The sequence below is a fragment of the Aquarana catesbeiana genome, linkage group LG02, assembly GCF_042186555.1.
Source record: "Aquarana catesbeiana isolate 2022-GZ linkage group LG02, ASM4218655v1, whole genome shotgun sequence".
In the NCBI taxonomy this organism is placed as follows: domain Eukaryota; kingdom Metazoa; phylum Chordata; class Amphibia; order Anura; family Ranidae; genus Aquarana; species Aquarana catesbeiana.
The window spans coordinates 594,431,796-594,454,724 of record NC_133325.1 but is presented as its reverse complement, the minus strand read 5'-3'; the positions used below and the strand labels follow the sequence as shown (position 1 = coordinate 594,454,724).

General features: G+C 42.0%; 1 protein-coding gene across 1 annotated transcript in view; it reads left to right on the top strand.

The window, feature by feature from the left end:
* Positions 1-22,929, top strand: part of LOC141128787 (amine oxidase [flavin-containing] A-like) — a 160,332-nt gene that overhangs the window by 3,342 nt on the left and 134,061 nt on the right. Inside the window, exon 2 of the mRNA XM_073616285.1 lies at positions 21,764-21,858. Coding sequence (XP_073472386.1) covers positions 21,764-21,858 — 95 coding nt within the window. The remainder of the gene's footprint in view (positions 1-21,763; positions 21,859-22,929) is intronic.

The following is a 22,929-nucleotide window of genomic DNA, read 5'->3' as shown; positions in this document are numbered from 1 at the left end:
CTCCTCCCTGGCCGTGGCCCAACGCATCATTTCCTGTTTGCAATGCCTTCTGGGAAGGGGCGGCAACTTCCTCTGACACTGCCGTTGCTATGGAAACCTGACCTGAAACCTATTACACTGCTTGTGCTGCACTGAGCATGTGCGAGATCTGCAAGGATGAGATCCAGGAAGAAATACAGTCTGGCTTCAGATGCCCACACTTAAGATGGCCACGGTCTGCTGTAAGTTTATAAAATAACAAACTACTGCTATAAACTAACAAAACAGACCTTAGTTTACAGACTAACTTTACTAGAATACATTAAGCTTGTGTATTATAGGGGTATTTTTATTTAAAAAGTATAATTTCGGCCAGAACACCACTTTAAATTCCAATGTGATCGTGGCCATTGCTGAGAGTTTTATATTGCATATAGTGATCATCACTAGAAGCCTGGTTGACTTAGGTGGTATATGCCTCTCTAAGTCCACTAGTTCCGGTAAGCCTTCACGCAATTGGTGGCTATTCCCTCACATGATCCCTGTTTACTTCTTATTCCAACACGGTTATTTTGAGGATTTTTTAGAAATCTTTTGAAAATTCATGAACTGTTGCTCCATTTTTTTTGCTGTTGGTCTTTGGCTGTGCTGGCTGCTTTTTATTATACAACACAGCGCAGTATATGTTTTCGTTTTGTCATTTCACATATGCCCATGGCTTGTTTGAGCAATATATCATTTCAGTGACAACTTTGTGTGTTTTTTTTTCTTTGTCATCTTTCAATTACTTATGACAAAAAAATAAAACATTCAATGTGCTCAACATGCCTCTCATCAAATTCCTTGGGGTGTCTACTTTCCAAAATGGGCTCATTTGGGGGGTTTTGTACTGCCCTGCCATTTTAGCACCTCAAGAAATGAGATAGGCAGTCATAAACTAAAAGCTGCGTAAATTCCAGAAAATGTACCCTAGTTTGTAGACGCTATAACTTTTGCGCAAACCAAGTCATGTGGCTGAATACATTTTGGCCTAAATGTAAGACTAAAATTGAGTTTATTGTATTTTTTTTATAACAAAAAGTAGAAAATATATTATTTTTTTCAAAATTTTCAGTCTTTTTTCATTTATATCGCAAAAAATAAAACCGCAGAGGTGATAAAATACCCCCAAAAGAAAGTTCTATTAGTGGGAACAAAAAGGACGCAAATTTTGTTTGGGTACAGCATTGCATGACCAGGCAATTACCAGTTAAAGCGACGCAGTGCCAAATTGTAAAAAGTGCTCTGGTCAGGAAGGGGGTAAAACCTTCCGGGGCTGAAGTAATTAAAGTGGTTGTAAACTATCACCTAGTAAAACAATTCATTCAGTTTGAAATAGAAATGAAAGTCATTTGTGTATAGATTAATAAAAAAAATATGTATATATATATATATATATATATATATATATATATATATATATATATACACAGTTGTGCTCATAAGTTTACATACCCTGGCAGAATTTATGATTTCTTGGCCATTTTTCAGAGAATATGAATGATAACACAAAAACTTTTATTTCACTCATGGTTAGTGTTTGGCTGAAGCCCTTTATTATCAATCAACTGTGTTTACTCTTTTTAAATCATAATGGGACTAGAAACTACCCAAATGACCCTGATCTAAAGTATACATACCCCAGTTCTTAATACCGTGTATTGCCCCCTTTAACATCAATATCAGCTTGAAGTCTTTTGTGGTATTTGTGGATGAGGCTCTTTATCTTCTCAGATGGTAAAGCTGCCCATTCCTCTTGGTAAAAAGCCTCCAGTTCCTGTAAATTCTTGGGCTGTCTTGCATGAACTGCACGTTTGAGATCTCCCCAGAGTGGCTCAATGATATTGAGGTCAGGAGACTGAGATGGCCACTCCAGAACCTTCACTTTATTCTACTGTAGCCAATGACGGGTCAAATTGGCCTTGTGTTTTGGATCATTGTCATGTTGGAATGTCCAAGTACGTCCCATGCGCTTCCTGGCTAATGAATGGAAATGTTCCTCCAGTATTTTTTGATAACATACTGCATTTATCTTGCCATCAATTTTGACCAAATTTCCTGTGCCTTTGTATCTCACACATCACCAAAACATCAGCAATCCACCTCTGTGTTTCACAGTAGGAATGGTGTACCTTTTCATCATAGGCCTTGTTGACTCCTCACCAAATGTAGCATTTTGGTCTCATCACTCCAAATGACTTTATGCCAGAAGGTTTGAGGCTTGTCTCTGTGCTGTTTGGCGTATTGTAAGTGGGATACTTTGTGGCATTTGCGTAGTAATGGCTTTCTTCTGGCAACTCGACCATGTAGCCCATCTTTCTTCAAGTACCTTCTTATTGTGTATCTTGAAACAGCCACACCACATGTTTTCAGAGAGTCCTGTATTTCACTTGAAATTATTTGTGGGTTTTTCTTTGCATCCCAAACAATTTACCTGGCAGTTGTGGCTGAAATTTTAGTTGGTCTACCTGACCGTGGTTTGGTTTCAACAGAACCCCTCATTTTTCACTTCTTGATTAGAGTTTGAACACTGCTGATTGGCATTCTCAATTCCTTGGATATCTTTTTATACCCCTTTCCTGATTTATACAGTTCAACTACCTTTTATCGCAGATCCTTTGACAATTCTTTTGCTTTCCCCATGACTCAGAATCCAGAAACGTCAGTGCAGCACTGGATGCAAGGGTCTGTCAGGAGTCCAGAAACTCATTGACCTTTTATACACATACACTAATTACAAGCAAACAGGTCACAGGTGAGGATGGTTACCTTTAATAGCCATTCAAACTCCTTTGTGTCAACTTGTGTGCATGTTATCAGGCCAAAATCACCAGGGTATGTAAACTTTTGATCAGGGTCATTTGGGTAATTTCTGATGCCATTATGATTTAAAAAGAGTAAACACAGTAGAGTAAACAAAGTGTCATTATTTTGTGTGGCCACCATTATTTTTCAGCACTGCCTTAACCCTCTTGGGCATTGAGTTCACCAGAGCTTCACAGGTTGCCAATGGAGTCCTCTTCCACTCCTCCATGATGACATCACAGATCTGGTGGATGTTAGAGACCTTGCGCTCCTCCACCTTCCGTTTGAGGATGCCCCACAGATGCGCAATAGGGTTTAGGTCTGGAGACATGCTTGGCCAGTCCATCATCTTTACCCTCAGCTGCTTTAGCAAGGCAGTGTTCATCTTGGAGGTGTGTTTGGGGTCATTATCATGTTGGAATACTGCCCTACGGCCCAGTCTCTGTGTTGAGTTGTTTTGAGGGGACAGCAAATTTACACTGTTATACAAGCTGTACACTCACTACTTTACATTGTAGCGAAGTGTCATTTCTTCAGTGTTGTCACATGGAAAGATAGAAGAAAATATTTACAAAAATGTGAGGGATGTACTCACTTTTGTGAGATACTGTATGTATGTATGTATATATATACAGTGGGGACGGAAAGTATTCAGACCCCCTTACATTTTTCACTCTTTGTTATATTGCAGCCATTTGCTAAAATCCTTTAAGTTCATTTTTTTTCCTCATTAATGTACACACAGCACCCCATATTGACAGAAAAACACAGAATTCTTGACATTTTTGCAGATTGATTAAAAAAGAAAAACTGAAATATCATATGGTCTTAAGTATTCAGACCCTTTGCTCAGTATTTAGCAGAAGCACCCTTTTGATCTAATACAGCCATAAGTCTTTTTGGGAAAGATGCAACAAGTTTTTCACACCTGGATTGGTGATCCTCTGCCATTCCTCCTTGCAGATCCTCTCCAGTTCTGTCAGGTTGGATGGTAAACGTTGGTGGACAGCCATTTTTAGGTCTCTCCAGAGATGCTCAATTGGGTTTAAGTCAGGTCTCTGGCTGGGCCATTCAAGAACAGTCACGGAGTTGTTGTGAAGCCACTCCTTCGTTATTTTAGCTGTGTGCTTAGGGTCATTGTCTTGTTGGAAGGTAAACCTTCAGCCCAGTCTGAGGTCCTGAGAACTCTGGAGAAGGTTTTCATTCAGGATATCCCTGTACTTGGCCGCATTCATCTTTCCCTCAATTGCAACCAGTCGTCCTATCCCTGCAGCTGAAAAACACCCCCACAGCATGATGCTGCCACCACCATGCTTCACTGTTGGGACTGTATTAGGTGATGAGCAGTGCCTGTTTTTCTCCACACATACTGCTTAGAATTAAGGCCAAAAAGTTCTATCTTGGTCTTATCAGACTATGGAATCTTATTTCTCTCCATCTTGGAGTCCTTCGGGTGTTTTTTTAGCAAACTCCATGCAGGCTTTCATGTGTCTTGCACTGAGGAGAGGCTTCCGTCGGGCCACTCTGCCATAAAGCCCCGACTGGTGGAGGGCTGCAGTGATGGTTGACTTTCTACAACTTTCTCCCATCTCCCGACTGCATCTCTGGAGCTCAGCCACAGTGATCTTTGGGTTCTCCTTTACCTCTCTCACCAAGGCTCTTCTTCCCCGATAGCTCAGTTTGGCCGGACGGCCAGCTCTAGGAAGGGTTCTAGTCGTCCCAAACATCTTCGATTTAAGGATTATGGAGGCCACTGTGCTCTTAGGAACCTTAAGTGCAGCAGAAATTTTTTTCTAACCTTGGCCAGATCTATGCCTTGCCACAATTCTGTCTCTGAGCTCTTCAGGCAGTTCCTATGACCTCATGATTCGCATTTGCTCTGACATGCACTGTGAGCTGTAAGGTCTTATATAGACAGGTGTGCGGCTTTCCTAATCAAGTCCAATCAATATAATTAAACACATCTGGACTCAAATGAAGGTGTAGAACCATCTCAAGGATGATCAGAAGAAATGGACAGCACCTGAGTTAAATATATGAGTGTCACAGCAAAGGGTCTGAATACTTAGGACCATGTGATATTTCAGTTTTTCTTTTTTAATAAATCTGCAAAAATGTCAACAATTCTGTGTTTTTCTGTCAATATGGGGTGCTGTGTGTACATTAATGAGGAAAAAAAATGAACTTAAATGATTTTAGCAAATGGCTGCAATATAACAAAGAGTGAAAAATGTAAGGGGGTTTGAATACTTTCCATCCCCACTGTATATATGTGTGTGTGTGTGTTTGTGTGTGTGTGTGTGTGTGTATGCTTTATTGTGTTTTGTTGCATTTCTTGATGTGTTTAGATGCATTCCAGTGATTTTTTATGCATTTTGACATTTTTCAGTTCAGTTCCTTGCAGACAATATGCAGCACGTTCTACTTTTGTTGTCTGTACTGGAATGCACTGCATTGGTGTGAACTTTGTAATTGAAATCTATGTCCATGTGTTTTTAATGCAGAAAAAAAGTCACACTGGGCTGCAGGTGGTGTGAACTGGCCTTAAGGGCTGGTTTACACTAGATGTGGTGCAAATTCATAGCGAATTTGGTGCAAATGCGCACCACATCTAAATCGCAACCTCTTCATGCTAACTGATTGCAGAGTGTATGTTAAGTTAATGTCATCCCGCAATCAGTTTGCAAAACGCAGCACGATTTGCAGAATCAGATCGCAAGGGTGTGAACACCCATGCGATCTGTTTCCGATGCGGACAAAAAAAGGGTCTTGCACGAGTTTGGTCCAAATGCAATGCAAATTCAGCCATACAGTTTGTATGGCTGAATTTGCATCGCACAGACATCGCATGTGATCTGCACAGCAATGTGGTGCAAATCACATGCGATGTCTGGCATCACACTAGTGTGAACTGGCCCTAAGACATTTTGATTACTTAGGTTCAGAGATTCAGTTACTCTGGTCTGTAAATGTATATTAAAGCTTTTTTGGCTATACTTCTTCTATGGATCACAGGAGTGTAGTTAAGCCTGCACTCCTGTGACCCGTTTTCAGTTGACAGTCTACTAAAGCCTGCTGATGTCACAGACCTGGTCCAGGCTCTGAAAAGATCCCGACCATATGGTTGGGATCCACCCAGAAGTTTGGACTGGCAGCTTGCTCAGCCTCTCAGCAATCTGCAGAGAGCCTGAGCCAGCCACTCCCAGCCCCTCCACAGCCCAGTGCTTCAGTGAGCCCTAGGGGGGCAGAACAGTGAGCCAGTGATTGAAATCACTGCTCTCTGCAGACTTAAGACAGAGAACTGAGCGATCAGCAGTGTTTGATCACTCGGTTCTCGTTCTTAGAGGTGGTGGGGGACAGCTGCAGCTGGGTTCGGTGCAGCAGCCATCTAGGTAAATATGATTTTTTTTTTTTTTTAATAATTCCATACTTCTCTTTTAATGGAGTTAGGAATTACAGATAAACTGCTGGTAAAGGGTTAATTTCTTTGCCATGTATGCCCTAATTACTTTAACAATTTGTTGGTGCATTGTTTTTGAGTCCATTGATATACAGGCTGGTTTACACCAAAATCTATGCATTCCAGATGCGTTTATGCATGTGCATATTCTTTTGTGTGTTGTGGTGAATTTTTTGCGTTGCGTTCCAGTGTGTTTTTTACCCTCCTTTTTGTATTTTACTTCATCTCAAGACATTTTTAATGTGTTTTTCCACATTTCAGATGCATTCCAGAAATGCAACAAGTTCTACTTTTGTTGACTGCACTGGTACACACTACACTGGTGTGCACTAGGCAATTGGAGTGCAGGTTAAACACTGTCCATGCATTTTAGGGCCTGAATAAAACCACACTGGACTGCTTCTGGTGTAAAGTATAACATATTGGTTCTGAACATGTTATCTTACACTGTTCAGTGGACCATGTTATGTGTGTCCAGTTAGTGGGCGTCAGTGGTTCGAGTGTCATTTGTGAGTAAAGCACACTTAAGGCTGGGTTCACACTATTAAACCACATCCAATTTTCAGAACATTTGAATAACATGTAATTATCAATGAGTATGGTTCACATATGTGCGTTGCAATCGCACTCTGTATTGCACAGTTCGTGTGCCTTTTCTAGGCAGTGTGGTGCGAATTGCAGGCACATAATCTTCAATGGGAACGCATCTGATTCGCAGATGTGTTCCATTCTGAACAGGAATTATCTCCGCCTCCTCCTATACCTCCCCCTCTCCCAGGTCAGCTGATCCACAGCTACAACGGAGAGGAACCACTGAATAAATCATTTTTATCTTCGCACAGAAAATGGAGCTGCAATTCGCACTGGACTAGCGTGAACCCAACTTTAAAACCTAATGTCAACACACAGAGTAAGGCCTCCTTGGGGGGTTAGGAATGGATGAGCGACCCTGGACACAGTCAGATATGCACCTATGCTCAGACATCTTTTTCCAACCAATTAATGTAAAAAAATTAAAAATAAAATAAGTGATAAGTGGTGGTGACAGTTAACCAAAAAAATATATACAAGTTATATTTTCCTAACCGCAGATTGATATGAGGATACATTTGAACAGCGATGGCTGCTGTCAGCCTGTCATTACTTTGTACAGGCTGAGCGTCTGCTGCTATTTGCATACACCTGTTATCTCACCTGTACGAATCCACTGATTCAAACCACCAGAATCTGGTGTATGCATGCCTGTGTGCAGGAGGCCTTAAGATGAGATCCAGAAACAGCAAAACACACAGTTGAAATACATATACGGTACTGGAAATAATTTGCCTTTCTGTTCATCCAGTTTTGTTGCTGTTAAGCAATAAAGCATGGTGACCTTCCTGCCTCAGCCTGTGATTGGACAGTGAAGGCACAGCAGGCCACCCCTCTCAAAGTTGAAAACATTTCGAAAACATTTTTAGGGACACTTTTTTGTAGAAAGCCAGTGTAGATGGCTGTGTAGGTTAAAATTCAATGTTTAATAAAGTAAGTAAGATCAACTCATATTTTGGTGAGATATAATGTGCATGGCATAAGTAGCTTGGGCTCCTGTAGTCCAGCTGGGCAGCTGTAGTGGTCAGCAGTTCCCAGTGGCTCCGGTGGTTCCCGAGGCTCCGAGGCTGAAGTCAGTCACACAACAAGCATGTCAGTGATGATGGACGGGAGGTGTGGTTGAGCTTGTGTTCGGAGCATGCATGCTCCTTCATCAGGCATGCTCGAGGCTCCGAGGCTGAAGACTAGGGATGAGCCGAACACCCCCCTGTTCGGTTCGCACCAGAACATGCGAACAGGAAAAAGTTTGTTCTGACACGCGAACACCGTTAAAGTCCATGGGACACGAACATGAATAATCAAAAGTGCTAATTTTAAAGGCTTATATGCAAGTTATTGTCATAAAAAGTGTTTGGGGACCCGGGTCCTGTCCTTTTCGGGAGCAGTGATTTTAATAATGCTTAAAGTCAAACAATAAAAGTGTAATATCCCTTTAAATTTCGTACATGGGGGATGTCTATAGTATGCCTGTAAAGGGGCGCATGTTTCCCGTGTTTAGAACAGTCTGACAGCAAAATGACATTTCAAAGGAAGAAAAGTCGTTTAAAACTACTCGCGGCTATTGCCACAGGGGAACCCCGAACCAAAATTTAAAAAAAATGATGTGGGGGTCCCCCTAAATTCCATACCAGGCCCTTCAGGTCTGGTATGGATATTAAGGGGAACCCCAGCCAAAATTTAAAAAAAAAAATGACGAGGGGGTCCCCCTAAATTCCATACCAGACCTGAATTTAAGGGGAACCCTGCGCCAAAATAAAAAAAAAAACGGCGTGGGATCCCCCCAAAAATCCATACCAGACCCTTATCCGAGCACGCAACCTGGCAGGCCACAGGAAAAGAGGGGGGGATGAGAGAGCGCCCCCCCTCCTGAACTGTACCAGGCCACATGCCCTCAACATTGGGAGGGTGCTTTGGGGTAGCCCCTCAAAACACCTTGTCCCCATGTTGAAGAGGACAAGGGCCTCATCCCCACAACCCTGGCCGGTGGTTGTGGGGGTCGGCGGGCGGGGGGCTTATCGGAATCTGGAAGCCCCCTTTAACAAGGGGACCCCCAGATCCCAGCCCTCCCCCCTACCATTTCACTAAAAAACTGTCAAAAATGTTAAAAATGACAAGAGACAGTTTTTGACAATTCCTTTATTTAAATGCTTCTTCTTTCTTCTTTCTTCTATCTTCCTTCATCTTCTTCTTCTGGTTCTTCTGGTTCTTCCTCCGGTGTTCTCGTCCAGCATCTCCTCTGCGGCGTCTTCTTCCCTTCTTCTCCTTGGGCCACTCCGCATCCATGATGGCATGGAGGGAGGATCCCGCTCTTCTCTTCATCTTCTTCTCTTCTTAATCTTCTTTTCTTCTTCTCTTCTTCAGCTTCTTCTCCAGGCCGCTCCGCATCCATGCTGGCATGGTGGGAGGCTCCCGCTGTGCGACGCGTCTCCTCTTCTGACGGTTCTTAAATAACGGGGGGGCGGGGCCACACTGTGACGTCACGGGGAAAGCCACAGGGAAGTCCCGTCATGTCCCGGGGTCACCGGGTGGCCTCGCCCCCCGTTATTTAAGAACCGTCAGAAGAGGAGATGTGTCACACAACGGAAGCCTCCCACCATGCCAGCATGGATGCGGAGCGGCCCGGAGAAGAAGATGAAGATGAGAAGATGATGAAGAAGAGAAGAAGATGAAGACGAGAATAAGATGAAGAGAAGAGCGGGAGCCTCCCCCCATGTCATGGGTGCGGAGCGGCCCGAGGAGAAGGAGATAGAAGACGCCGCAGAGAAGATGCTGGACGAGAACACCGGAGGAAGAACCAGAAGAGCCAGAAGAACCAGAAGAATAAGAAGAAGAAGATGAAGGAAGATAGAAGAAAGAAGAAAGAAGAAGCATTTAAATAAAGGAATTGTCAAAAACTGTCTCTTGTCATTTTTAACATTTTTGACAGTTTTTTAGTGAAATGGTAGGAAAGTACCCCTTTACCATTTCACACAGGGGGGAGGGCCGGGATCTGGGGGTCCTGGTTTTGGAATTTAGGGGGAACCCCCACGTCATTTTTTTTTAAATTTTGGTTCGGGGTTCCCCTGTGGGGAATTCCCATGCCGTTTTTATCAATGAACTTCTATGTGTATTGTCGGACCGGCAATGCAATAGCCGCGAGTAGTTTTAAATGACTTTTTTTCCTTTGAAATGTCATTTTGCTGTCAGACTGTTCTAAACACGGGAAACATGCGCCCCTTTACAGGCATACTATAGACACCCCCCAGGTACGAAATTTAAAGGAATATTACATTTTTATTGTTTCACTTTAAGCATTATTAAAATCACTGCTCCTGAACAAAAAGGCCATTTTTAAAACTTTTTTTTGCATTGATCCATGTCCCCTGGGGCAGGACCCAGGTCCCCAAACACTTTTTATGACAATAACTTGCATATAACCCTTTAAAATTAGCACTTTTGATTTCTCCCATAGACTTTTAAAGGGTGTTCCGCGGCATTTGAATTTGCCGCGAACACCCCAAATTGTTTGCTGTTCGGCGAACTTGCGAACAGCCGATGTTCGAGTCGAACATGAGTTCGACTCAAACTCGAAGCTCATCCCTACTTAGACAGTCACACTACAAGCACGTCAGCAATGATGGACGGGAGGTGTGGTCGAGCTTGTGTTTGGAGCATGCGTGCTCCTTCATCAGGCATATTTCGCCCTCTCTCATGGGGTCTCCCTTTGGGGGAGCCCCACTAACTGGACTCACATGCCTGATGAAGGAGCAGGTGTGCTCCAAACACGTGCTCGACCTCGTCTCCCATCCATCACCACTGACTTGCTTGTTGTGTGACCGTCTTCAGCCTCGGGAACCACCGGAGCCGCCGGAAACTGCTGACTACCACCCCTGCCCAGCTGGACTACAGGAAACCAAGCTACTTATGCCATGCACATTATATCTCACCAAAATGTGAGTTGATCTTACTTTTATTAAACATTGAATTTTAACTGACATACTGCACTCAGAGTGGCGCCACTCCTCTCTCTCTCACCCATATCCAGAGTCGCTTCTGCTCTCTACAGCTGGCTGTCCACACTGATACAGACCAGAACCCCTAAACCCTGGTCTGGTCTCAGCAGTGAATGAACTTTGCCCACTGGCACACCTGGACCTTGGAACTATTTTAATATCGCACTAGCTGCATTTCTAGCGCTCCATCTTTTTTAATTTTAAAGAATTTTTGGTATCTGACTAAAGGTGGCCATACATGGAACGAAATGCGTCTGGTTTAGCATTGATCGACTTTGTACAACCAGCCTATTGTGTTTTTCCAGATCAAGCAGGGCTCTTAATTGTGCTGTTTTTCAGACCTTTATGTACTGTGTGTTACTGTGTCCAGAGCTATGACAAAGCCTCTGGCATGTTCGGCTGATGCACTGGGAGTTGCCTTACTCTTGTAAAGTTCTGCACCTTTTCGAAATGTTTACACCATTGTTGGTTTTACTGTGGTGAGGGTTAGGACCAGAGGGCTTGAGCATTTATGTCATCAGTTGGGTGGAGTGTGGTGCACACATGCTCTGCTCTCTAGCCATTCAGCCCAGAGGAAGCACAATCCCATTGCTGCTCCTGCTTCGGAAGCACTATTTGGCCTCTGATCTCATTCTGCTGCCAGCCTTTAGTGGCTTGGTCGCCTCTGGCTGCCTATGACCCTCATCAGCACCAGCTGCTTGCGTTTTTTAGTACATGCTTTACTTTAGATATAGTAGTTTTTTGCTATGAAATGCAACATGTCTTCTCAAAGATAGAGTATAGTCCACACACCATACTCCCCTACTGGTTTTAGGGGTTATCAATATTCCTATAAAGAAAAGACTCCTGTAACCTAGGTCCAGGGATCCCTAATAATATAGGTTCATCTTCATCTGAGTCTTTTTCAGCTCTGTCAGGTGACGCTGAGGTTTCCTCCATACCCACTGTGGATTTTTTGTGCCCAATTACTGGATCAATATGTTTGAAGAGGCTCTAACTTTGGTCTGTCATCATCCTTCGGAGAGTCTGATTCTGACTTTCCTGGACCTCTAAAGTGTGTCTGAGACCCCCTATTATCATCTCTGATTCAGATTAACAGTCTACTTTTAAAGAGGCTGTTTTTTAACAAAATACATATGACTCAGATTTGCAAGGGGTTGTTTCTAACATGGTTGATGCAGTACACACTACTCTGCATTTAGAGAATCAGCCTGCTGTTCTAGGTCTAGGGTCTTTTAAAGCTCCTACAGCTGCAAATGAGTGACCCTCTGTTCTGTGTTGGCATTGACCTTGATTTGTCAAACAGTGTCACAATGAGATCAATCCACTAAAGGGGATCTTACCAATCAGAAGGAAAACCCATGTGTTAAGGAATGTTTTGATATAATGTCTGGAGCTCTGTACTTTAGCTGTGATGCTCCTTGCAAGTATCTAAGCTTGTGTCTTGCGTGGGAATTATATCCATTCACAGGAGTAGGGTACTTTGGCTACATGCCTGAATTTCTGATGGTACATCCAAGAAGAATATCTTCTTTTTGGACCTGCTCTTGACATTGTCATTGGTGATGCTGCAGGTCTTGAAGACAGAGGCCCCCTATACCCTCTGCCCAGCCTTTTGCATGAAGATGCTCCCCCACTTCTGCAAATTGGGGGCTGTTTATTTTTTCTGGTGGGTCTTTTAGTAGTTTGCCTCCTCAGCATTTGGGTTCTCAGGTCTTCAACTGTAGCCTCCATTCTAGGCCCTTAAGTCAAGCACCTCCTTCGGCTTTCCCTCCTCACCCTTATGGTATTACTGTACCTCAATTGTGTAAATTTCCAGATTTGTTTGAGCACTCACACCCTGGTTACCCAGATTCCTACACTAGTAGGAGCCTATCCTAAATTGTATCTCACTCAAACTCGCACTTCTCCTCACCGGGGGGGGGGGGGTCCTTTTCCCTCACAAGTGGTTGCACCCCTTGCGGTGCCTAAATCTCCTCAGCCCTATCCCTCTCCTGAGGGACCACTTGATCAACAGGGATCAATCCTTTTGGCTCGCTTTCTTAAAAAGGACCTGACTCTTTTGTGTCCTTCAACAGTTCCAGACCCCACTTAAAGAACTGGTCTTTATTAGACATGTGCATTCGTTTTCGTCCAAATGCATTTTCGCCCGAATTTCAGGTATTTTCGTTAACGTTTTAACAAACGATAACGAAAGTGCAGAATCTGAAAAACGAAAGATCCGACATAAACAGATGCTTTATTTTCATTTTCGTTTCTACAACAGTTCGATATAGATAGGAGATTCGACATGATGATGACAATAACAATCTGTGTCCATCAAACCTGTGGTCGAATGTGGCTAACCTTAACTCTATTAGTCCAAGATTATTCTACATAGAGAGAAAAGATTCGACGTAGGGGAGAAAGATTCGACGTAGGGGAGAAAGATTCGACGTAGGGGAGAAAAGATTTGACGTAGGGGAGAAAGATTCGACGTAGGGGAGAAAAGATGAATAAAAATAATGATGATGATGAATGTTATTGGCTGATTGTAACCAAAGAGGAGGAGCAGTAAAATAGCTAGAACTAAGTACACACGTAGTTTGGCTTATGGTGTCTGTTGAAAGTTCTAAGAAGATTAGACGGAGCAGGTAAACTATACAGCGTTATACAGTTTAGCTGCTCCGTCGAATCTTCTTTGAACATTCGACAGACACCATAAGCCTTCAATGACAGATTCGACCTTAATTTGGATTTTCGGACGAATGCAATTTTTAACGAAAAACTAAATAAATAAAAACTAATTTCGGGAGTAACTAAATAAATGTATTTTTCGGACGAAAACGAAATTCCGAAACGAAATATTTCAGTGTGCACATGTCTAGTCTTTATGTACACCCTTTTGCTTTTTCCTGGCATTTCATTGTGGAACACTCAGGAGACATTATCTAAAGAGAGTTAGTTGCCTGGATTCTTGAAGTTCTGGAAATGCTGAAGTTCTAGCAATGCAGAGGCCTCTATCCTCTGTAAACCTTAACTATATATCAATTGCCAGCTATTTAGCGCTGGTAACCTTGGGTCCTTTTGAGTGAGCAAAGAAAGGAGAAAATTCTCTGCCTGTGGACCTTCAACTTTTCCCTTAGGTGTGGTGCCCCCCCCCCCCCTCCTTGGGGTTTTTGAGATCGTTGGGGAATCACCATTTAGCATGGTCTCCTCTTCTTGTGAAGTCTCTGGCAGAAACCATGATTCAGACTGAGACAGAAGTACAATTAAATCTCACTTGTTTAATAATAATAAAAAAAGGTAAACAGATTAAACATAGTCAAAACATAGCCAGAGTTCAGGAACCAGAACGGATCGTCAGATAAGCCAAAACGTCAGGGAGCCAGAGATGAGTGTAGTAGAACAGCAAGCAGGATCTGGAGCCAGAAGGAATGTCAGCCAAGCAACCGAGCCACCGAACATCGCCGATGGCTCGTGTCTCACAGATCCCCGAGAGGAGAGCTACTGACTCTGCTTCTCCACGTTCATTGCTGAGATGCTGAGACCGTCATTAATCAAGGCAGCTGGCGGATCCAGACTTGGAAGTCGGGATGACGCGCTGTGACCCATTTTCACTCTCCGCTGAAAATGGGTCACAGGAATGCAAAAGAAATTGCACCTCCTTCGGCTTTCCCTCCTCACCCTTATGGTATTACTATACCTCAATTGTGCAAATTCCCAGGTTTATTTGGGCACTCACACCCTGGTTACCCAAATTCCTACACTAGTAGGAGCCTATCCTAAATTGTATCTCACTCAAACTCGCACTTCTCCCCACCGGGGGGGGGAGTCCTTTTCCCTCACAAGTGGTTGCACCCCTTATGGTGCCTAAATCTCCTCAGCCTTCAGCACTGTCATCAATCAAGGCAGCTGGTGGATCCAAACTTGGAAGTCAGGATGACGCGCTGTGACCCATTTTCGCTCTCCGCTGAAAACGGGTCACAGGAGTGCAAAACGAATTGCACTCCTGTGACCCAGAGGAGAAGCCCAGCCTAAAAAGCTCAGGCTGGACTTCTCCTTTAAGTTTGTCAATTAGGACAACTCTACCTTTCCTAGAGTTTTCTTTAGGATTCCCTCAACTGATGGTCCCCTCATTGAAGAGTGATGGTTCAGCACTTGAGTGCCCCTTTTCCCCTCTTTGGAAGGAAGTATCTATCACTGGATGGTCCTGTGCTGCCCTGAATGGTCAGCATGCAGGACAAGTACCTTACTACAGATTCCCTCTATAGTGGATAGTGTAAGTCTGGAGGCCTTTGTGGAACCTAATCACTGGGGGATAGGTTTACTTTCTGTAGCCAAGCTGCAGACTTCTGAGGAAGTGTCCTTAGATTTCTTGCTCTCTTCTATTATCTATCAAACAAACATTCCTAGAACTAGTACTAGAATTCCTACTCCTCGCTCCTCAGTGAAAGATTATGCTTCATACAGTGGTAGGTTGGATGATTCCTAGAATCATACACAGTAGTTGGTAGGGGCTAGGCAGGGATGCAGTGTAGCAAGCTGGCAGCGCACCAGAAACATCTATGGATGTTGCTTGAAAGGTGTCCTTATTATCCTTTTGGTACTGATATTCTTGTAAACCAGTTTAGGTAACGGTAAATCCTCTACTTCAAGTGGATTCAAGGTTAGTCCCCTTAATTTTTTTCCAGCTTAGAGTCTTTCCCATTTATCTAATTACATGTATGCTATTTGGGCTCTCACATTTGTCTTTTCAAGAGTTTGCTGTTTAATCAGGTTTTCTTATAATAGACCTCCCTTTCCCTGAAGTCAAGGGTGAGGAGTGTTCAACTTCATACTATTGACTGGCTGGTCTTTTATCTGGACCTACTGGGGTTGATTTACTAAAACTGAAGAGTGCAAAATCTGGTCCAGCTGTACATGGTAGCCAATGAGCTTCTAACTTCAGCTTGTTCCATTAAAGTGGTTGTAAAGGCTCAAAGTTTTTTAGAATGCATGAAGGTAAAAAGCCTTCTGTATGCAGCAGTCCCCCCTAACACCCTCCTGAGTCCCATTGCGATACAGCGATGTGCATGAGAGCTTCAGCTCACCTGGGTCTCTTCCTCCTCCATTGGCTGAGACAGCAGCAGGAGCCATTGCACACTCTGCAGTTAGACTTCTTTTGAATATCCTGACAGTTTAAGAATTTCTAAATACCTACAGTATGGCTCTCAATTGATGATACAGAAAATACAATTTTTGTGCTTACTGTAAATCTCTCCTTTGAAGTTCACTGTGGGACACATATCCCGCCGCTATTTATTATCGGTCCGTGGTGCCGCCTGCTCACAAAACTGAGACATGATGGTTGGAGGCATAACTATATGAGGTTTTGGCTTAAAAAAAAAAAAAAAAAAAAAAAAAAAATATATATATATATATATATATATATATATATATATATATATATATACATATATATATATATACACAGTGGGGATGAAAAGTATTCAGAACCCTTTAAATTTTTCACTCTTTGTTATATTGCAGCCGGTGCTAAAATCATTTAGGCCCCTTTCACACTTATACGACTTCAAAGTCGCGCAATTTTACAGCGATTTCGCAGCCACTATTTTGCCACAATTTTACAGTGATTTTGCCGCGATTTTGCCACGATTTGGGAGCAGTACTACTTTGTACAACTTTGCCACAACTTTGGCATTAACAAATGAAAACATACATGGTGTGAGGCTTGTGCTTACAACTTGTGCTTACAAAGTCGTACTGAAATCGTGTCTATATTATTCAGGTACGATTTGCATGCTACTTGAGGGTTTAACATTGAGGTCTATGGAGTACAACTCGCATGGAAGTTGGACCAAAGTAGTGCAGGGACTATTTGAAGTCGGCACAACTTAAAGTCGTGCCAATATGAATGGTAGTCATTGAAAATCATGGAGAATTACTTGTCATACGATTTTGCAGTACAAAATCGTGGGACAAGTCGTATAAATGTGGAAGGGGCCTTAAGTTAATTTTTTTTCCTCATTAATGTACACACAGTACCCCATATTGACAGAAAAACACAGAATTGTTGAAATTTTTGCAGATTTATTAAAAAAGCAAAACTGAAATATCACATGGTCCTTAGTATTCAGACCCTTTCCTGTAACACTCCTAGATTGTAAGCTCTAACGAGCAGGGCCCTCTGATTCCTCCTGTATTGAATTGTATTGTACTTGTATTTTCTGCCCTAATGTTGTAAAGCGCTGCGTAAACTGTCGGCGCTATATAAATCCTTTTCATATAATAATAATAATATTTAACTCAGGTGCTGTTCATTTCTTCTGATCATCCTTGAGATGGTTGTACACCTTCATTTGAGTCCAGCTGTGTTTGATTATACTAATTGGACTTGATTAGGAAAGCCATACACCTGTCTATATAAGACCTTACAGCTCACAGTGCATGTCAGAGCAAATGAGAATCATGAGGTCAAAGGAACTGCCTGAAGAGCTCAGAGACAGAATTGTGGCAAGGCACAGATCTGGCCAAGGCTCAAAAAAATTCTGCTGCACTTAAAGTTCCTAAGAGCACAGTGGCCTCCATAATCCAGAAACCTTCCTAGAGCTGGCCGCCCGGCTAAACTGTGCTATCGGGGGAGAAGAGCCATGGTGAGAGAGGTAAAGAAGAACCCAAAGATCACTGTGGCTGAGCTCCAGAGATGCAGTCGGGAGATGGGAGAAAGTTGTAGAAAGTCAACCATCACTGCAGTCCTCCACCAGTCGGGGCTTTATGGCAGAGTGGCCCGACGGAAGCCTCTCCTCAGTGCAAGACACATGAAAGCCCACATGGAGTTTGCTAAAAAAACACCCGAAGGACTCCAAGATGGTGAGAAATAAGATTCCATGGTCTGATAAGACCAAGATAGAACTTTTTGGCCTTAATTCTAAGCAGTATGTGTGGAGAAAAACAGGCACTGCTCATCACCTGTCCAATACAGTCCCAACAGTGAAGCATGGTGGTGGCAGCATCATGCTGTGGGGGTGTTTTTCAGCTGCAGGGACAGGACGACTGGTTGCAATCGAGGGAAAGATGAATGCGGCCAAGTACAGGGATATCCTGAATGAAAACCTTCTCCAGGGTGCTCAGGACCTCAGACTGGGCTGAAGGTTTACCTTCCAACAAGACAATGACCCTAAGCACACAGCTAAAATAATGAAGGAGTGGCTTCACAACAACTCAGTGACTGTTCTTGAATGGCCCAGCCAGAGCCCTGACTTAAACCCAAATGAGCATCTCTGGAGAGACCTAAAAATGGCTGTCCACCAACGTTTACCATCCAACCTGACAGAACTGGAGAGGATCTGCAAGGAGGAATGGTAGAGGATTCCCAAATCCAGGTGTGAAAAACTTGTTGCATCTTTCCCAAGAGTACTCATGGCTGTATTAGATCAAATGGGTGCTTTTACTAAATACTGAGCAAAGGGTCTGAATATTTAGGGCCATGTGATATTTCAGTTTTTCTTTTTTAATAAATCTGCAAAAATGTCAACAATTCTGTGTTTTTCTGTCAATATGGGGTGCTGTGTGTACATTAATGAGGAAAAAAATGAACTTAAATGATTTTAGCAAATGGCTGCAATATAACAAAGAGTGAAAAATTTAAGGGGGTCTGAATACTTTCCATCCCCACTGTATATATATATATATATATATATATATATATATATATATATATAAATAAATTTCACTCCACTCTTTTATGTGTGTGTAATGGTTATCGTCAAATCTTTGGCACTAGGAAACAGAAGAGGGAGAAGATCTTCTTCTTCTTCATGTCTGTTGGTAGACTGCAGTGCTATACAGTATATGTATTCAAAATAATTTCCTCAACTGTGAAATATAATGTTTTGTTTCTACAGTATATGAACTATGAAAGGTCAGCATAGTTCAAAGAGAGGCATGCTTGCATTTTTTCATGCCCTGAGAAAGCTGTGTTACTATCATTCCCATGAATGTAATACATTTGATAAGAACCTTGCTTCCAGTTCACCACTTGATATTGGAATGGATACCGTTTGGCAATGATCCTAACTGCCTAATTATAAGTTAGTTTCTGTATAGAAATTAAACAAGCAAGCATTCTTTTTTCTGTCATTTTGGCACTTGACCTAGAAAAAATTTCAGACACATTTAGGATCTCTTTTATTTCAAATACTTTTATTTTTGTTACAGTGTCTTATGTTAAATGGTTTAACAAAAGCTTTAACATTTCTGAAGTGATTAATACAGTAAATATATTTTGTGTTTGTGTACTGCAGTGTTCATAATAAAAGTGATGTGATATAATTTTAATGGTACATACTGTATTTTCAAACTTAACCTGATTCCAACACTTTAAAAAATGTTGGTATTGGACTGCAGATATTAGTTTGCAGAACATGTAAGGCAGTGGGAGGAATCAGATCCTATCCAGATATTTATATGTGAGATCACTTGTCAAGTAGCTAATGTTTAGTGCTGGTCCAGTAATGAAATGAGCATTGTAAGTTTCATTTTATTCTCTATGTATTCTATCGAGATTAAATTGGGCATGAAAAGCAGGAAACTCTTTTTTTTTTTTTTTTTTTCTTTATGCCCCAGTCAGCAATCAGTCAGAAGCCAGGAACCATGTGGAAAGATTACAGCTTAACTACCTGCTCCCTAATTACTTATTATGATAGTTTTTATGATTCTGAAGATATTTTTTATGATTCTTAACTCTTCTTTTTTTTTTTTTTTTTAAACATCAAAAGTTTATTAGAAAGCACAGTAAATGTTCACATAACAAGCATAAGATGTACAAAAGAATACAAAAGTGTTATATCAAATATAGGTTGGTGATGAGGGTTGTGAATTCCCCCACATAACACGACTATAAGTAGAATCAAAACAGTTATTCTGTAGGGCTTCTAATAAGGTCTTGTGAATATCTCATTTAGCCTATAATAGCCATAATTCTTAATTTTTGTACGTAAAAAGGAGACCTTTAAACAATAAATTTTAATGTAGCAAACATTTAAAAGCCCAGTTGAAATCACAGAAATATATATGTGACCAGACCGTGTATTAACAACAAGTTGTAGTATTAGGTATAGTATAACATTATAACTTAGTATAACATCAGGTAGCATAACATCAAGATGATATTATACTACGTTATGGATTTCTGGATTCTCATTAAGGCTTTTTTGAGCATTGTGGCTTCCTCCCAGCCTTTTGCAGTTCCTTTGAGATCATTTCCTGTCTGACCATGTGTCACATCCTGTGCACCAGCTTGTCGGAATCTGCTGTACAACCTCTCCACACTGAACATCATCTCTCCAGCTGATTCTAGCCTCTTCCTTAGAGTCACCTATTTATCAAGCAATTCTCCTGGTGCCTAAGGCTGGTATGTTATTACTGTCATCTTTACAGTATCACAGTGTATACAAGTATAGGCACAGTTAACTGGAGAAATTAGTAAAAAAAACATAACCCACAGGCAGGTATGTGTAAGTGAAAAATTCATATGTGTATCTAAATAAAAACATTAAGAACATTTAAAAACCTTTAAAAATATTTAAAAACAAATGCATAAAAGGCCACAATGATAGATATATATTTTTATATATGTTAAAAAAAAAAATAGAGAGAGAAGTCCAGAGGTCCAAAACCAGGGAAGAAAGTGCACATGTAGGGCTGCCTTCAATGGGAACTGAAACCAGGTTCCAAAATCCTCAGGAGAAGCACAAAAAAAAGAAAGGCGCCTCTAGGTGTAGACGTAAGAACAGTTTATTCGTAAATCATATGTCAAATTCACTCACATTTTGGAAGTCATCAGAACAGCATGTAAATGTGGGATGTCCATCATAAGGGTAATCATCAGATCGGTCACAGAACTCCTTCCTGCCTGCTGAATGCTCTGCCTGCGTGTGGAGAACACCGCTAGAATGTTAAGCCGGCCGCGGTGAAAACGAAAAACCAAAACGAGGCCTGGAGCGCAGATGGACAGCGGGCGGGGAGAGATGACGTCACTGGCAAGTGACGCGTTTTCCTGGGCGTACGTGCTACAATGACGTGACAGCCGCTCCCCTTCATCAAGTTCTTCGTTTTCACCACGGCCGGCTTAACATTCTAGCGGTGTTCTCCACACGCAGGCAGAGCATTCTTGTTTGTGTGTTTTTCTTAATAGGGTTGTGGAGCCCAACAGGCATAAGAAATACATTCAGTTTTTTTTTCTTTTAACCAGCTGGTTGCAGATGTGTGATGTGGGGATCTCCCACTGTGCTATTGTATTCTTACAGGGGGACTGCCCCCCCCCACCACCCCTGCCAGTAAACAATGATGAGCACTTGCAGCCATTGGCTGCAACTGCTGATCGAATGCTAGTTTTCCAGCAAGACCATTCAACATAAGTTGGTCCTGCTGAATTGGCTGACTTTTCTTACATGTGTACTGAACTGTAGACCTAGTGCGCTTGGTTTTCTGTGTATGATGAGGGGTGTGGCTGTTACTCAGCTATGCCAGCACAAAGCACTGAGGTTGTAGCCCAGAAAACAGTATTTTTACTAAGCAAAAAGTGTTTTCTACGGAGTTTCTAAACAAATGTCAGTCACAAATAACGTGGTGGCAAAGGACTATAAAGAGATTAAAACAGGTGAGACTTTAATTGTGGCTTATGTATAATAACAATAGTAAGGAAAAAAACAATACCCTTTCCTCAACAACATTTGAACTATTTGCACAGTATTGTTGTGCAGCCAAATATTCTGATGATTTAGCAGACAGCTCAGATTTGTAAATACCATAGATAATATACAAACATTTAGAGTATATTTTAAGTTTTTGGGTGTTGAATTAAATATACATTTTTTAGATGTTAATAGCTAATTTATGCCAATTGTTGACTTAGGACTTTCTGCTGCTAAACTGCTCAAAGAGTCAGGAATTAACGTGGTGCTACTAGAAGCTCAGAACAGAGTTGGTGGACGCACGCACACAATTCGAGTAAGTAAAACAGTCAAGTCCCCACTATATTTTATACTTCGGGGTTGATTTACCAAAACTGGAAAGTGCAAAATATGTTGCAGATCTGCACAGAAACCAATCTAACTTCAGCTTGTTCAACTGAGCTTTGACAAAAAACCTGGAAGCTGATTGGTTTCTATGCAGAGCTGCACCATATTTTGCACTTTCCAGTTTTAGTAAATCAACCCCAGTATGTTTTGGTTTAGCTTTATTCCACATTTTTATTTTTTTTGGTTGAAAATGTGTTCTCTGCTCTAAATATTTTATATTTGGAATTACTGTTTACATGAAGTCTTGATCTGTCTATTTAAAATGTAAACCCCAAATCTATTTTCAAGCATGTTTGGTATCCCTTGACGTGTACAATTTTCTTAAGCAAGCAAATATTTATTTTTCCATCTGTAGCAACGTTTCTTAAATGTAAATCCTGCCATTTACTTTACTTCCTGTTGCAGTCTGACTGTGAGATTTTAGTACCAAAAGCGGTAACCCCGAGCCAGACTCGGGATCGCATCGCTGGATCCTGGAAGACGTGACTTACCTTGTCTCCGGGATCCCGCGATGTTCTCCCGCTGTGTTCGGCGGCCGGATCTTCCGCCCGATGCACTGTGTGCCCTGGCTTTCATTCCTTGCGTGCGTAGCAACGCAGGGGGTGGAACCGGCAGCAAATTCAAATAGTATAAAACACAAACACACTGATACATTGTAATCCTATTGGATTACATTACTAAATAAAATAAAATTGACCTTAGTTTGCCCCCCAGTGCTTTGTCCAGTGCCCCTGCCTGCAGTTTTTAATATACCTTCTGTCTGGAAACTGCAGAGCGACCATGGCATCAAAAAAGCACACTTCCTCAAAAGCGGGATATATGACCTGCTGGAAAACAGCGACAGTGGGACAGAATCGCTTGCAGAAGTGAGTGATAGCGATTCATGGGGAAGTTCGTCATCAGGCACGGAAAGCGTTTTCAGCGATGATCCTGCGACTGTGCCCAGTGATGTGCGGACTTGGTGCTCGATTGACTGCGGTACGGAGCACGCAGTGCCCCC